General features: G+C 43.0%; 1 protein-coding gene across 2 annotated transcripts in view; it reads left to right on the forward strand.

Annotated features, from left to right (window-relative positions):
- Window positions 1-17,791, forward strand: part of IQGAP2 (IQ motif containing GTPase activating protein 2) — a 130,395-nt gene that overhangs the window by 17,039 nt on the left and 95,565 nt on the right. For both annotated transcript variants that reach the window (XM_075137934.1, XM_075137935.1), the window contains exon 2: window positions 4,832-4,931. In XM_075137934.1, the coding sequence (XP_074994035.1) occupies window positions 4,832-4,931 (100 nt within the window). The remainder of the gene's footprint in view (window positions 1-4,831; window positions 4,932-17,791) is intronic.

Below are 17,791 nucleotides of genomic sequence, written 5' to 3' on the forward strand. Positions count from 1 at the left end.
ATGCCTTGTAAAGTGTTCTATAAGTTTGCATTAAGAAATTAAAACAAAAGTTATTTTTCCTTGCATGGTCTTTGGTTATGTATTATAGAAGTTTCAAGTTTAGCTTCATTTAAAAATACAATCCATGGATCCAGGGGCTCATTTGAAAACTGTTGCAAATTAGACCCGTAAAGCACCTCTTATTTAATGTCATCTCAAATATAAACATACTAATGGGAGAGATCGGGTAAGCTCAGTGTTGATGTGGATTATCTCTGTGACCCTGGGACCTCCAAAATCCTTGCCATGGTTGTAGTAAGAAGGTTAACCCTGAACCTGGGCAACATTTACACAGCCAGCACTTGTTCTTAAAACTCTTGTGTAAACTGAACATATCTTTTGTGAACCTGAAGTTTTGAATCTCTTTTTCAGATGCTGTTAGTAAGGTCCTGGCTCCAGTGGCTCTTGCACACCTGGGCTGATTACTAGTTTCAGTAATTATATTGCAGCTTCAGAAGTGGTGGCCCTATTTCTGAAAACTTACTCAAATCCAGAAGGTTGAAATGCTTTTGTGTTGCCTACCAATGCTGAGTCAGACTCAGTAAATGCTGCTTGTGCCATGTTGACTGTAGGCACATAGAGCACCTTGGGTTGCATTGGTAGCCCTGTGGTCAGCAGCTGACAGAGCTCCAAGTATTTGCCAACAACTGGAGTGGCTGTCTTGGATCAGGGCACATCAGAAAGTTTTTGCAATCCATAACCAAACCCCAAACATCCACTAGTCCTAGCTACTGCCTTGCCTGTTCTTCTGCTTCTTCTGTGATGGTGGTACACTGGACAAATATTTCAGACAAAGATGAGGGTGGATGTAAGTGTGATACATCAGCTGGTGGAAGATGCTCAAGTCTCTCAATTTATGAATAGTCCCTGGTAAACAGACTTATTTTTGTAAGAAATACGTGGAACAAGAATATGTAGTAAGTTCCTAGTAGAATGTGACTTTATTTCCACTGAATCAATTGTGGGAAGAATTTACTTAGACAGTTGTTGCATCATACTGCGTGCCAGAATAAGTCTGTTCTCGTGTTTGTTCAAAATTAGGTATGGCAATTTAAGCTTTACTACTGCTCACTGCTCCATGCAGTGTTTCCTACATACTCTTCCTTTAGTGTTTTTCCATGAAGGAATTTCTACAAAGCAGAAACTTGGTCTCTTAGCACACATGCTTTGTATGTATTGACTGTTGGCTAACAGGGTGGCAACATCTAAAATGAATTGAAATGGAGAGCTTTTAGGCTAGCTACACTGGCATTTTTATTAGTTCTTTAGTAGTCCAGTCTTAACATTCCCTCTTTGAGGGAATATTTAATATTTTTTTCCTCTTAATACCAAAACAATAGTCACAAAATTGATGAATTGAATCGTAAGATATTATTTTAGATGCCTTTTTTTTCCTGTGTAACTTCTGTGTAGTGTGCATGTGCCTCGTTCTGTGGCATTTGGATCTTTTCAGCTGCAACACTTTGTGTCTGCCTGGATCCTGCTTGGCCTTAGCAGTGGGCTGGAGGTCTTCAGGTGAAGCCCAGCCCTGCTTATTCTGCCCCGTAACATCCTTTATTGCAGCACTCTCTTCCCTCGTGAGTTGAGCACTATCAAGAAGTTACTGATATAGCAGAGATGTGTTTATTCTTTCATCAATCTCCCAGTCTTCTAACTAACACTCATCCTGTTAGGCAGAAAAACTGGGCTTTCTGTCTTCAAACCAAGTTTGTTTGTGTGTTGAACTTGGAGTGGCTGGATTGATGGATACACTCACAGGGCGTTTGTCTGAAGTTGTGGAAAGCTGTATGCAGGGCCCTAGTCAAACACTGAAGCCTTTGCCAAAATGTATTATAGTAGACTAGACTTTAAGGACCCAAGTCTTCAAAGTAGTTTCCTCTGCAGCTCAGTCCTGGGGCCACCTCTATCCTGCAGGTTGTCATTGCTGTTTCTAAAAGTGTCTGTAACCACTTATGTGATGTGATAGCACTGTCGCTTTGAAGCCGGTACGTGCTGGAGACGGAAAGCATGTAATCAGTCTTATCGGAAGCTGATGTTGCAAGAAACTTGTCTCAGCATAAGCACTGTAAGTGTTGGCACTCCCTGTGCTCTGTCGTTTCGGTGCTTGGATATTCAGCCCAGAAACAGCTGCTTTGGCCCTGGCAGGAAAGAAGCCTAACCTCCTATCTGTGAGCTGCTGATTCAGTATCTCTTCTAGAAAGGGTCTGGGTTTTCCACTTTTCAGTGTCTACAAGTTACTTGTTCTTACATCTTGCCCTTTTCCCTCATTATTGGAGGGTTTCCTAAAATAGGTATTACAATCCCACGATATCTGTCAGTGCCTTCATCCACCCTCTGAACTGATCTTTGCAAATAATTTTAATGAAGGATTTGAGGCTGGCCAGGGCTGCTTGATCTGGGATGTTCTTGTTGAGGATGGGAAGGCCCTGTGGATGTGTAGATCCAGGACTAGATTGTAAAGCATTAGTGTTATTCAGGTAAATTCCTAGACTGATACTTATCAAATGGGTTATGTGGTTTTCTTACTCCTACTTTCAGACAAGCTGCCTTCTTTGTTGCTTTGCTTATGGCTGTTGTGAGTTGTGTTTGGAGGGCAGGAGTAAATGGCTATTTAATAAGCTAAAAGGAGCAGGGCATGGGAGCTGTGTCATGGGGGACAAAGGCTTGGTCTGGTATCGGCTGTCCCATCCTGGCTGACAGGGCCATAGCACACTAGGGTGGTCAACTAGGCTCCTCTGATGGCACTTGTCTTCATCTGTGGGGCTCTCATAGCTGAGGGAGAGCTATGATGTTTGAAAAGTGGCCCTAGAACACAATGTCACAAGTAATGAAGTGATATATTAAATTCCAGCGTGATGGCTCATCGATACTTCTCCCTTGCTGTGGGGAGCCAGGACCCCTCCGCAGCAGAGGAGCCGTGATAGGGAGCGGGAGCATCCTGTCCTGGACGTGCTGACAGTGGTGTGGGCAAGAGCAGCAGTAGAGCAGCCTCCACAGCCAGTTTGCCAGGCTGTGTTTTACCACCTCCATCTCATGTTTACCTCCAAACTAATGTTTTGGTTCATAGCAAGTGATGCCCTAATTACAGTATCTGAGAGCTCATTTTAGAGTGAGTCATGCTTGTTGGAGCTACCAGACTTAAAAGGGACTTGGAGCAAGACATGTATTTGTTTTATTGGTGTATGAAACTTCTGGGTAATTAGGAAGAGGCATCTTAAAAACAAAGGAAGATGAGAGATATCAATGCTTGTGGTGATTAAAACTGAAACTACAAAGCTTAAAGTAGCTATATGATACGTTAACAAATGTGTGGTAACATTAGTCCAAAACATGCGTGAGTGTTGTAATTTCTTTTGTGTCCTCAGTAAACGTATGTGAGATCATTTCTGTATTGTTTTTTTTTTTTTGAGGTACAGCCTTGAAAGTATGCATGTATTTGTAAAGCCCAGGTTCTTGCTTTACTATAGTGCCTTTTACTTGAGTTGTCTGTATCAGCCTCTGGAAGATGTTTACCCACTACGTGAGGCAGCTGCGACATAAGAAATGCTGAAAACTTGCTTGTGGCATGCGCAATCCATGTGGCAGTTGAACTAAAAAAGCATCTCGGTGCATTTGAGGAGGAGAGGGGCTTGTGTTTTTTTTACCGAGGATGCATCTTGATGTTCTCGCTAACTGGCTTGTGGGGTGCCGCAGAAAATGGTTGGCCCAGCCCTTCATTTTTGCCCCCTCCCTTATGCCTGCACCAGTGTGCCCGTGGGTGCACAGCCGCTCAGATCAGGGACCTGATCTTCCTAAAAGCGGGTCTTTCATAGCCATTGCTCTTCGGTGAGGGTTGCCCCTTGTTCTGGTTCCCTGACACAGCTGCAGGATTGCCAGCTCTGACACAAGAGGTGACAGGAGTACGTGGCCGTGAGGGAGGGCAGCTGTTAGCACAAATAGGGTGTCATTTTCATAACTGGTTTATGCTGAAGGCCATTTCCAAAAGCCTCACATGCTGTGATTGAAACTTAGGCAGAAGTTAGCACTACTGTATGGTCCTTCAGATTCATTGCTAGAAACAGTTGGAAGAATTGCAGATTTGCTCACAGAGGCCCTCTGTACCCTACAAAGAGACGGAGACCAGTCATGGGGTAGTAGCAGCTGGAAATGTGCACAGAGTTGTCCTTAACAGGCTGGGAGAGTGGTTTTATGGGAGATGGTGTGGCTGCAGCAGTAAGTAGGGGTGTGAATACCACAAATTTTTCATTTGATTACAGCCCTTATCAGCCCCATCAGTGGGAGGCAGCTCTGTCTGTTGCAGTCTTACAGGTTGCTAAAGCTGCAGCTGGTTCCCAAGTTGCCCTTGAGAAAGGTCTGCAGAGCGTTGTTGTCTTCAATTCTACTGCTGAGGGTCTGCTTAGCACGGGTCCGCTCCATCTGCTGCTTGCTTTGAGCTTCCACATGGGAATCCTCAGACTCCTCTGAGGATGTGTAAGCTGAAACTCTGCTGGCTCCCAACTTCAGCCCCACATGTTTGAGTACTCCATCTTGCCCCCAAACCAGGCGATGGACAGAGAGCAACACATGCTTGGTTTTGAACAAGTGAAACTTGAGGAATTCACCGAATACAGCGAACAGCATCTTCTTAGTGATCTAAATATCTTTGTGCACCACATTATAAAAGGCCACTTTTGAGGAGGAGGGATAACTATTTTAATTTCTCTTCTGCAGTAATTTGCCTAGGTTCTCAGTAAAATTGCTCTAAGAATCACCCCTGACTTGTGTGTAACTTGATATGGATTTCTGTTTGCAGCTATTGTGGACGATGAAAGGCTTTCAGCAGAGGAAATGGATGAGAGGAGGCGTCAGAACATTGCTTACGAGTATCTGTGCCACTTAGAAGAAGCAAAAAGGTAAGTAAATGAAAGCATACTTATACCTGGCCTTTAAATACAGAAGTTCAGGCCTGTTGTGTTCTTGAGCATTGTAACCTTTAATTTAACTTCTTGAAGTACTTAGATTAACTTAATGTTGGAATTTTATAGCATTCAGTATGAGAAACTAATGCGCAATGTGAAAAGTTTAATTCAAAGAAGGATTTAGAAATCATCAAGACAATCTCCTCAGAGTTACTGCGGTGACCATCTTCAATGAAAGTAGGGGCCGGGTACTAAAACCTAAGGCTGTGGTTTTATGAGAAGCTGATTCAGGCCTATGCGACTAACTGGGGAAAGTCTTTTGTTCCTGGCTGCATGGTCGTGCTCCCTTCTTGGTGCTAGTGCTTGTGCAGTGGCTCAGATTGCTAAGATGGCAGAAAATCACCTGGGCTCTTACTGGGTTAATGATCCATATCATCTCAGTGTTTCAATTGTTGCAATAAGATAACCTGGACTCTGCTCTTCTCATCTCTTGAAGTGACAGCCTGTGATGAAGCACTGATCTGCAAGTGCACAGGGATTTTTTTCACCTTTGTGCAAATGTACTGTGCTATGTACACTTCATTCTCAAAACAAACATTCAACAATATTTTCATAATTACTGAGCAAGGAAACAAGGTGCAATACCCTTGTGCCTTTGGAGTAGCTTGAAGTGCTGCTATTATTGTATGTAAAAGCATATTTTACATTCAATCTGGTCAGAATTTTTCAAAGATGCCTGTTGTACTCAATTTATTGCCCTGGGCATCAGTGGTAAGTGTCTTGCTGCTTCTCGGTATTTGTTGATGATGGTAGTTTTAGTCCTAAACTTTAGTTGGATGACTTTCCTAGGAATTTCTGTAGAGAAAAGGAAACTCTGATTAGTAGTGCAAGCTAGCAAACCTCATGCGATGACAAACCATAGGATCTTTAGAATGGAGTAACCCAGCGTACTTCAGCCAGGAATCAATCAGAACAGTGCCCTGGGCTTTGTTTCCACACCGTTCCCTTTGCCATCACTGCGTGGCACTGAGGGTTACCTATTTAGCAGTCGCGGGGCAGCTAGCTGCCAATGATCTTGTACTAGGCGGGGTGTTATAAAAATCAGCCATTCTTACTTCCTGTTCACTGTGCTGTCCCATTTGCTGTAGCAAACGTTGCCTCCTTTGCTCTTTCTTCCTCTTTCCACTGCAGGGTGGTTCCCCAGTCACATATTTAAGATGGCAAGTGTCTTGCTGCTCCCAGAGAGGACTGTCCTGCTCCGCACACTCCTGTTGCCTCCATTGTGCAGTTGCAAGAGATTGCCCTTGGTCAGCTGAGTCAGCTTGCTACGCTGGCAGGAAATCCGTAGCGCTCTTGCTGAGTTAGTTTTCCAGTGGTTTAGTGAGCTGACTAGTCTGATCAAGGGGTCAGAGGAGAATCAGTGCTGGCAAGAGGAAGGGGATGGGGTGCAGTCACACACTTGAGAGAGGGGAGGGAGCAGGTCTCCACCTCACTTGCTGAGAGGTTAGATCAGCTTCACCATCTCAGGAAACCTCAGTGAGTCAAGCTTTGATTTTACTCAAGGTTCCTCCTTGGTTTGTTGCAACTCGTCTGGCCTGCTGGTTTCTGTCAAGATAGGAATAACAATTAGGATCCAAATCCAGCCTTTTTTCCTCTATTACAATTGTTACTAAATTATCTTCCTTGCTTTTTTCACCCTCCCCACTTCCCAGGGCTACTTGTCACTTTGAACTCAAGTCCTCTAGTTTGTTTGAAGCATCTCCCTTGATATTTCACAAGGAAATGTGAAGTTATTTTTACAATTAATGACTTAAATTAGCATCTGCTATGAGTAACCCCCTCCCCTTCCTTGTATTTGTTTTTATATGGGTTCATGCCATTAGCAGTTTTCTTGAAGAAACACTCCTTTAGCTCTGCCAGCAGGTGATGGGACTTTGCAGCCAGAACAGTCACTCCCAGGAGTGTTAGGTACCTGGAAGCATTTCTGGATCTCAGGTTGGAAAATTGGTATTTCCTGGTAATGTTCATGGCCAATGCTTGCTACTGCATGAGGGTGGGGTTGAGTGCTGCGGTGTAAGGAGCCTTGTGCTTCCCCCCGCCAAGGGGTTGGGTTGTCGTGGGTGGAGCTGATTGGCAGCCCAGAGCTGCTGAATGTCCTCCTCCTGGGCGTCAGCGTGCCGGCCCCAGCGCTCGTTAGGGGGGACAGGGTGGTGAAGGCTCTGGGGGTGCTCTCAGGTGGACAGAGCTGCTGTGGGGGAAAAGAGAGGACGAGGGAAACTTCTCCCTTCACAGAGAACTGTTGGGATAATTCAGTTGCAGAGAATTTGCCCCAAGACAGATTCTTACTAATATGAAAACATAGAAAAAAACTTGCAGAAACAAGCAGAAATATCTGTGTCTAATAGCTGTGTAGCCCCTAGTCCTGCTTCTGCAGGAGGTAAGTAATGCCATCCAGGGGGGCCCGGCTAGCGGCAGGGGCAGACTGGGGTAGCGAAGGTGCACAGCTGCATCTTCCCCAGCCCCAACCTGGTGAAACAGCAGCATGAGAAAATGCTGTACCTCTTCTCACTGCAGAGTTATCACCCTCTCTGTGTACTTGATTAAGGGTGAAACACGTTGGCATGTGGTCTCTGTTCTGTACTCGCACAGTCATAGCATTTTCTTTGTTGCAACAGAGCCTGACCAAAACCGGGAACTCTGGAAAGTGAGATAGCAGCCTCAGAGGGAGCAACAGGGTCGTAATTCAAACTGTGGAAAAATGAGACCAGCGCAAGCTTGGGAGGCTAGGGTGTAGGGTGCAGGCTACCTTGACAGCACACGGCGAGTCCTGCCCTTCAGCCGTGCGGGAGGTGCAGTTTCACAGGCGGTGCCAGCTAATGGACTGGCTTTTGCTGCTGCTGAATGGAGGGGTCCCAGCTGGGCGCTCGCCCCTGCACCCCTGATGCACAAGCCCCCCCTCCCCAGCTGTGCTTGTGGTGGTGGGCTGGGTTGGAGGAGGCAGGATGGTGCCTTTAGCCCCGGTGCTGCAGCCAGTTGTAAAACCGCCCAGAGCTGCGGCTGCTGTCTGCTTGTTCCCAGCAGTGCAAAACCTGGGAGTGGGAACAGCCTCTCTGACATACTTGATTTCTGTTTACTGTTGCAAGCTTTTTTTACTCCTATAAAACCTGAATGCGTGGAAAGGATTTTCTTAGTATTCAGGACACTACAGATAGCAATGACAATAAATAGACTGAAATGAGTAAAGCAAGGTGGGTTTTTTCATTCAGTTGGCAGCTGCTGAAATGACAGCAAATAGTGTTTCAGCTAATCAGCAGTGTGCAAACACTATGTGTTTTGGCCCATACTGAAGAGTAAGAAATACTGAAATAAGCAGTGAACAGCAAAAGATTGTGCAGAGCGTGGGCTTTATATACAGTACTATGGCAGGAGTTATGTTTTTTCTCACCATATTTGTAATCAAAATATTATTTTATAGCAGCTCTGCATTTTGAAATGCCAGAGTAAATTAAAAGAGTGAAGAATGTATACTTTCAGCTGCTTTTCAGACCACTGTTTGCACATTTACTTCCTGTAGCCCAGCTTTAATAAAAACTTTCCAAGATTAACATGAAAGAAGAATCCTGTTGCTGGTAGCTGATGCTTCTGCAAATACCTTCTGTGCTAGGCACAGTGCCTGTTATAAGTATACAGCTTAGGAAATTGTTTTTTAAATACAGTGAGCAGGCTTGTAATATCTGCAGAGGTCAGTGATGTTTGAATAAGGTGTTATATTTAACAATGGAGAAAAAACATTTTGTTCTCTTCAATTGCTGGTCCCTTTCTCCCCAAAATCACACATCTGATAAATTGAGTTTCTGGTTGCTTATATGTAATTTGGTTTATTACTTTTGTCTTTAAGGAAAGTTTATTGCATATTAAAAAAAAAAGTAGAGAAAAATGGATAGTCTCCAGTATCCTTGAACTCCTTAGAAGAATAAAATCAAGAACAATCAATTAGGAGTAGGGATTTACTCATTTCAAGCACTGTAACCATGGGTGCCTGGAATAGAAGCTCTCCAGAGATTACATGAATACATTTCCAGTATCGCTTGGGAAATTCTTCTGTTAAATAACAAAGGCTTAAGGTGGGCATGAACAGCTGTGTCAGAAGCCCTAATGTCTTATTGGTTAGGTTAATTTTAACAGATAAAATTTACCACAAAATTCTCCTTTCCAAATATTATCTTTGTAATACCCAGAACATCAGATTCTGCCTTGAGTTTGGCTTTTGCTGTTGCTTGTGTCTTTGCAGATGTGCTATTAGTTCACTGTAAATGATAATACAGATTTGAGGGGTTTTGAACTGTGATTGAAGCTTTGGCATTTAACACAAATCAAGTTTATAGTAAATTTGTTGTGGCTGGCTAGGGTTATAATCATCCATAATTAAGCAGGTACTATTTCTCTTTGCTTCTTGGAAATTATACCTTCTTATACTAAGCTTGAATTTGAACAATGGGAGGCCTCATTTTACTAACCTTGTCTCTCTCTGCATGAAATGAATACACTTTGTTTCACAATGTGTATGCTGCAATTTCATAACCAGAACTGCCAGCATTTGTCTTATTTCTTTTTACTTTCCTTACTTAGCTGTTCAATAGGATAGGAACTTGTGTGAAACACTGAAGCTTTAGCTTCAATATTTGGACAATGAAGACACAGTGAAGGAAAGCTATCCAGGAAATTTCTTTTGAGAAGCCATTTTTATTTTGAAAATGTAAATCCTCATTCTTTTCCAATTTCTTTACAATAGAAAATCAAACAATCCATTTTAGGTTCCAAAACCTGCCTCCTTTATTATATTGCGTTTTATTAAATTGCTTTGTAATGGCTAGTTGCAGTATTGGTCACTGATGAGATCACAGTTGGAAGCTGCTGTGTAAAAATGTATATGCAGTTTAATATACTTAAAAGGTCAAGCTCTGAAGTGCTTAATTGGCTTCAGTTAAAGCTAACAGTTTTGCAGTACCATAGCACCATAGAAAGCTCAAGTTGCTCCAGTTGTCAGGACTGTGAGACCATGGAGGGTTGCTCTGGAGCCCACCCCATTCCTGGAGGGGTACTGAGGTCCTACAAAGACTTGATACAAGTGAATTCTGCAAGGCTGTGTGCTGCTGTTTCTCCATGAGCAAAGTTGTGGTAACCATGCAGCCCTGGCAGCTCATGAATGAATTAATGCTACTCAAACGCTCTATTTTAAGTCCATTTCTTTCAGTCTACAGGAAATCTTTAAAGCATTGTGCTTAGAGGTAAATGCATAAAATTATAAGACAGCTGTACAACTAGTTGACTATAAGCAGAAAATGTTAAGATACTTCTTGGTAACCTGTTTTGTATGGGTTTGTCAAAAAAATAATTCTGGGAGTGGAGTCTACTGACACATTACAGACTCTGAACTTGAGCTCATCTCCCACCTCTGTCCGCCTTAAGCCTAATAAAGCGCCACTGAACATGTCTGGCAGCAGCTCTGTAAAGGCTAAATGTTCGAAATTAAAATGCTTCAAGAGATAAAATTCTTGGAAGAATCCTACTTAGCCAGGATATACCCGTCCTTGAAGTAGCTCAGTCTGCACAGAGGTATTGATCAGCAAGTATACTCGTTTCATGTTTTGATCCTCAAGAGTACTTACCTAGCAGACAGACTGCCAGCTATTGAGTTGAACAGTTTTTTGTTCCAGTATTGTGCAAGTATGCCAGAGTTTTCATATGCAAGTGTCAGTGATATCAATCAATCCAATAATTGCTTGGATAGCAGTATTTGCATATGGAAAGTCTTAATAGTAGGATCTGAAGGAGAGAGAAACCTTTGTGCTACTATGAGAGAACTCCTGTTTCTGTACAGGATGCATTGACCTGCTCACTGGGATGTTGAGGTAATTTGTGCGCATGTTATGGGTCATTGCTCAGTGTGTATAGTTGCTGGATAATGCTGCTGAGTAATGATGGATGTGACCTTTGTTTTTTGGAGACTAAACCATATGGCACTTATCCCATAGCATGCACTGAAGCTAACAGTACAGTCACTTCAGAGCGGTTCTCTTTCCCAAAGTTTTCCACCTTTGTTTTAGGCATCACCCTCTTGTGATTTTTTTGTAATAGAAGAGCGACAAATTTGAAGCTAGTTCATACTCTAATGCCCTCATATTGGTGTAGTTTGTAGGTTCAGCTTCACCAAGAGAGCGCACAGCATTTTCATTTCTCCTTCACTTTCCCCTTTGCAACTTGGATTATCTGTGGTGTAACTCGAAAGCCTGTTTGACTTTATACTCCACCTATAAGACTAGCTGCTTGTCAGATTAAACTGATGGTTTTATTTTGCACCCTGAGTAGCTCCTAGTTAACAATTAAGTGTAACCCGAGGTGACCTCACTAAGGTATCAGTAGTAGCTGAGTCACTACGGTACCGTCTGGAGCACACCAAGGAGTAGGGAAGTAGGCTGTGCGGGGAGGCTGGCAGGGATTCTTGCACATGACTGACCAAAACTTACACATCTGGAAGGATCGTAAAGGAAAGCTTGAGCCTGAGATGTGCAGGGTGGAACACAGCTGTGGGTATTAGAGGTAGCAGATGGACTTGAAGTTTGGACCTTGCCTAAGGTATTCATATGAAGTTGCTGTTGGGAAGAACCTGTGGCAGTAACTGTGGGATGGAAGGGCACTGTTTTATCCTTTGCTTAGTGTTGAAGGGCTTAACTGTTGCTCTTAACCTTTGGGTAGGTCCTTCTGCACTGTTTGGACTCTGCTCAGTAAGTCAGGGTGTAGTTCCTATTCATCTGAGAGCAGCCAAGGCCTTTGCTTCCCTGCATGTTAATGATGGAATAAATCGCAGCATGTGTGCCAGGGCATGTGTGCTGTATGCCTATGCCAGGCTGTGGGTTGTGATGGTTGCATGCTGCACTGCTGACCAACAAGTGGTGCATTCTGCCTGGCACGTATCCCATTGTGCTGCAACCCTAGTGTAGCATTCAAAAAGCTTTGTTATGTGGTTGTGTGTCTGTTTGCTTTGGACCAGAGGAGGAAATTACCTGGGCTGATGGAATCTGCTTTTTAAACAGCTCCCTTGCAGGAGCGTACTTCTCACACGCTGAGATCCTCCCTCCCCAACTGCCATGACCTGGAGAGCTGTTGATCTTTGGAAGAAGTGTTTATTCAGGCTCTGGCAGAAACTGCTGTGGGGAGATGTTAATAACTCTTCATAGATGAGAAGAGGTGAGGCAGCAACTTTACCTGGTGACCTTTATAGCACCACTTTGAGTAGCCCACTGCTGCTGGTGAGGAGTCCACAGGTGGGATGTCACTGTATTGGAAACAAGAAATTGAGTGTTCACAAGAAACATGCTTCTAGAGCAAGAGGGTTTTGCTATAGCTTTGTGGGTGCTAGAAATCCAGGTCCCTACAACCTGCTTAGCTACAGCTTTGGGACTGGAGATCATAAAATTCATGCAGTAATTGTGGAGATTTGTAAAAGAACCAATGTGCCACTATACCTCCAGTACTAGATTGGAAAAACAACCCAGAGAGTGTAAGGGTCAGTGCTCACTGAATGTGTAGGTGTGACTTTGCACCTGGATTTTGTCTTCCAGCTACTGCAGGCAAACACTTTATGGGGTAAGGCAGCTGCTGAGCATTATAGGTCTGGGTTACCTTAAAAAATCACTTTTGGTGCAAATATCTCAATTCACTGTGACAGTTTGTACCTACTATTTTAGGCATGGAGTGATGCTAGAACGTGCTTTGGCTGTTGATGTTGCTCACTACAGATTACGTGAATCCTATGTTAGTAGATACAGCTATTGCAAACCTTACAGTGTTCCCCACTATGAGATGAGTGGCAGTCCTCTGTGAGAGACTAGGTTGCTGACTGTTATGACTTGGGAAGATGCTTTTCAAAGCAACACATGGTCAGACTTATAACCAAGTTGGTTAAGCAGTGGGGTTGTGTGGCTTACTGTATGTACTGTCTGGTGCTTTTGATTGCTATTTGTCTCAGTGTTTCACATGCTTTAAGAAAGATGGCTTTCTACTCACCTGCATTTAAATTCAAGGATCTATTAAGAGGTGAGGCATAGCAGTGCCCCAGGGTTGCTAAGAGCACATGCGCACCTTGCAGGAGCTCCGATATTTGAGACCTTCTCTTCTTCTCTTTAGTGGACCCACTGTCATTTGAAGCTGACAGTGTGGCAGCCTCCCATTATTGCTTTTTTTGTTGATGTAGAGATAAGTATGTGCAGGCTTCTGTGCAGGGCCAAGCTAAACCTTCAAGTTCTCTTAGCTTGTTTTCCAGCTGCCCACACTTCTTCCAATTGCTTATGCACAGGAGAAAATATTTCAGGGTAATCTCTTCAATCCCAGATCTAACACTGACGGGGAAAAGGTTCTTTATGCCAAGCCACTCTTTGGAAAATTTAAGTGATGTATCTGTTTTTCAACCAAATTCAGGAACTGGCATGCATTCTTGAATTAGTACAACTTATTCAATCGTGTGTGCAAAGGAATGTTTTCTTTAAAACCCAAACAAAAAATATTCCTTGCCAAGGTTTTTATTTTGCAGTTCCAAATCACATAAGGTAGTCAGGGGACCTCTTAAAGGCCGGTGCATGTGTAGGTGAGAAAACAATCTATGGAGTTATCTGTTTCTATTTGTTAAAAGAGAAATGGTGGCCTGAAACATCGTTGCTGTAATTGCCCACAGTATATGCGTTTAGTATTAGCCTTGTGTTAGCTGCAAAATGAAGAAGTAAGATAGTGGTTGTCTGTTTCTGCAGTGGCAGCAGGACATGGCCTTGAACAGTTAATGTATTCCACTGTTTCTACTGTATGCTAGCATCATTCTTGACAACTAAGGCCTGAAATTGGTTTCAGAAGTAGAGATTGAGAGCTGTGAATGGGTTTTGAGCCTGACAAATTTCAGCCTGGGGCAAGGGCTGTGAATGAATCCTCTCAAGTGAATGAATTGAGCTGCTCTTGAGCTTTAACTGCTAGGAAGGATTTCACATGGCTTCCAGTAGCTATAAATGCTAGGCAGGTCTCCTGGCTTGGAAGCAGAGAACTCCACTAGTTGCAAGTGTAACAGCTCTACCAGCTTGAAGGGAAGAGAATCTTGCAGGATTTTGTTTTTATTCGAGTTGAGTTGAGAATTGTTGACAAGTGAGTTGTTATTGTGGCATTGAGTACAGATTTATTCTGGCAGGATGATGGTTAACAGCATGCATAATTTTCCAACTACCCAGAGGACAAACAGCTAGCCTGCCCTGGGATGAAAGCTCATAGATTTGCAACTGTAAAGATGTGCTATAAGTGCCTTCAGTGCAGGAGTACCCTCCTTGTATTGTTTTGTGTGGCAGCAGAGATGAAAGTCTGAATTCTGATCCTGGCTCTTATTGCTCCCACCTCAGTTAAAACTTTCAGGCCATTGGTGATGCATTCGCCCTGCAAGGGAACTGATAAAGCTAGTCTGACAACTTGAGCTCTTCTACCATTTGTAGCACCTTAACCATTGCGAGTATTATAAAATTTGGTGCAGTAAGTAGGAGTCTAAGAGGAACTCTTGTAAGGCAATGTCATTCATTAAAAACAATGCTTTTCATGACCTCTATCGTTCTGCTCCCTAACAGTCTGCCTGTTGTAGGGTCAAAGGCAGAATTTGTGCATGAAGGCGATAAAAGCTACAGTGGTTCCTGCAGGCAAGCACCCTTCACTGCACAGGAATTGCCCTGCTACGGCGTAGTTACGCTCAGGGCACCGGTGTGTGTGTTTCCCAGTGTGGGGAATAGGGAGAAGCAGTGGGAGCAAGGGAAGGGGAATGGTGCACTGGAGTTGTGCAAGAAGTACCCAGACTGGAGGCTTAAAAGTGGGAGGAATTTGTGGAGGGCCACTGAATGCAGGGTACAGATCCTGCCTGCTGCTCCTAGACTGCAAGGCTGGGTGGGTGCTTGGAGCATGCCGCTGCCTACCCAGTCATGTTTACCCACAGGGCACCCTGGTCTTACGGAAAGCATCAGAGCATCAAATGAAACACAAGTCATAACTCTGTGGCAGGACTGTCTTTAAAGCCTGGCTGTCAAACAGGCTCCTCTAAGGTGGGTAAATATTATGATTTACATCAAACATCTATCTACTTGTTGTGCCAAACCTCTTTTTTCCCTGTTAAAGAAAAAAAACAATGGAATAATGTGGCATCAGTGAACATTAAAAGCTGGAACATCTTCCTTTCCAGGCAGCTGCCAAGCTGCAGATTGCATCACCTCCCTTGTCATGGCCCAAGGAAAGCTCAGTGCTTTTTACTCAAGCGTGCCTGCACTTACATGATGTACAGACTTGGTCATGTGGGATTCACTTTGCAGCATGTTTGAGGGAGTGTCAGCCTTGGTCTCAGCTGCACTCTCTTTGCTGGAACAGAGTTCAATGGGATTCATAACTAAAGTTGGGTTTTAGGGCTTCCTGTTTTTCTGATTAACATCTACAGGGAAGAGTCAACTTGATACACCCAGTAACTCTCGAGTCGCACTTTCTTCAGTGCTTTCAAAAACAGAAATCAAAACTTCTTTGTTGAACATGAGCTGTTGGGAGAGGGTTTTTTATAAAGTATTGATGGCACTGAAAGAGCTGTGTGTTTGCAGGTTTTCAGACTTTTAATAGCATATTTTTACAGTATTTTCACATCTTCTGTTCGTGTCCCTTTCCCCTAATTTTCCTCCTCAAGAGAACTGATCTAATTTTGTGATTAACTTAATACTTTATACTGGGATGGCTACTATCGGTTTTTGGGAGAGCTTATACTTTAATTGAAGTCCTGGTAAATGCAAGAGTAAAGAATTGAACGGTATTGGCATATTTCTGTGTTCAGTTTATAAAACTGGCGGATACTTTTTTAATATTCCTGCTGCTTTCTGTCCCCACAGAGAGAGACCTTGATATGCTGCTGCTAAATAAATATACTTCTGTTGTGATTCCAATTTCAACATTTTCTCTACTTCCTCAAGGTCAAAGTGGTATCACATGATGGTTAGTAACACATACTGCCTTTCTTAGTGAGAAGTAATAGGAGAGAACATACTTTAAAACAGTATTTTTCTAGCATCTTGTTTCCTTTTAAAAGCTGTTCATCATCAGAGAAGACTATAACTAAGAAAGATAGGGTCTGCTTGAGTTTTCAGTGCCTGAAACTGGTAGGAACTAACCCATTTGCTGTGGTGGTTACTGGCTGAGATTGCAACAGTATTCTGAATGTCAACAGTAATTATTTTGTTTCTTAGAAAAGCATATTAAACAGCATTTTCAGACCTTTGTAAAGGTGGCTAACAAAAGGTTGAACTTGCTCATTGCAGTGCAAAAAAAGTATAGGAAAGCAGGGGTAACTGGAGGATTTAACAAGACTTTAATAACCTGAGATACCAATGAAGAGGCAATAGACTGCAGCTGCTGAATTGAGACCTCTTCTGAAATCTGGAAAGGGCTCCTGATGTACTGAGCATTCACTGGGGTCAGCAAAGCTGTTATTTATATTTACTCGGCTATCTGAAAGTGAAGCCAAAATCTGTATGTTGGCAAAAGATTGTATTTGATGCAGTTTTTATTTGGATTCTGCTATAGTGCAGAAAGAATTGGATGTCTCCATCTCTAAGGTCTTTTCCTTTCTTGTGGCTTGTCATTAGATTTAAAAATATACAGTTGAACTCTGCTGTGGCTTCACAGGCTTCCTAAAAACTTTGACACTTACATTGCAGTGCAGAATTTTATTAATCCTTTAGTTTCCGGCAAGTTCAGAGATGAAACATGCATGCAGTACTTCTGATTTGAACCGGTGTCAGGATCCATGTGTTGCAAAAGAAGCAACTTTCTCAGGGCAGAGTTCACAGGGTTCTCCAGTTATTGTGTTTCTGTGCTGTCTGTGAACTGGGTGTCACTGGAGGAATCATATCTTCTGTGAAGATCCTGCTTAGCTGGTACACTTTGATAACATGATTAGATTAATAATAAATGCTGAGTGTGCTGTGTGGCCTTTCATGTAACCCAGTATGTGAATAAGCAGGTGACCATTATTAAAAATTGTCTCTGCCTGCAGCATATCAAAGGCTTTGATTCATCAGCAACAAAAAAAGCATAACAAGAAATTTGTAGAATGTTTTGGTTTTACCTGACTCTCTAACTTTCTCTTGCTTACAGGAATGGCAGGGAGTAAGGCTGAGAGAAAGTGTGAGGACCATTGGGGAGTTTTCAAGGAACAGCAAATTCCTTTTGGCACCTGTAGTTCCCCTCTCCCTCCCCTGGTTGCTCTGCAATTGATGAAAATAAAACTGGTACAAAAATGGCTTTCTGGCCTTCCAGAAACCTTTAAGAACAGCATGCAAAATAGTCCCCCTTTTTTTTTTTAACCAAAGGAGTGACAGTATAAGATGAAACAAACATTTAATTTTTGTAAACTAAATGCTATGACAGCTTCTTGTGCTTTTGGCAGGCATGAAAACCCATCCAGTTCTTTGGAGAAAAAAATTTTGAGCTCTTGGCTGATGTTTGTGCTAAGAAAGCACTGAAGGAATGACTTCCTTTTGGTTTTAGGTCTCCCACTTCTCTGTTTCATTTTAAAAGATGGGTGAACAACGTTCCTGACCTTTCTCTGCTGGTCACTTTCTTTTTTTTTTTGTTTTAGCTATTTGTTTCAGGCCAGAGAATTGTGCTGGGACATGCGGCAGTACGATGGAGTGGGCACCTTGCAGGGGTCGCACTGGTTTTCTTGAGCATCTGTAGCAGAGCAGCGGAAGCAGATATAGCAGAAGAAGTTGCAGCTGGGGTTTTCCTCCTCCTGCTACAGAAGA

This window comes from Calonectris borealis, chromosome Z (assembly GCF_964195595.1).
Source record: "Calonectris borealis chromosome Z, bCalBor7.hap1.2, whole genome shotgun sequence".
NCBI lineage: Eukaryota > Metazoa > Chordata > Aves > Procellariiformes > Procellariidae > Calonectris > Calonectris borealis.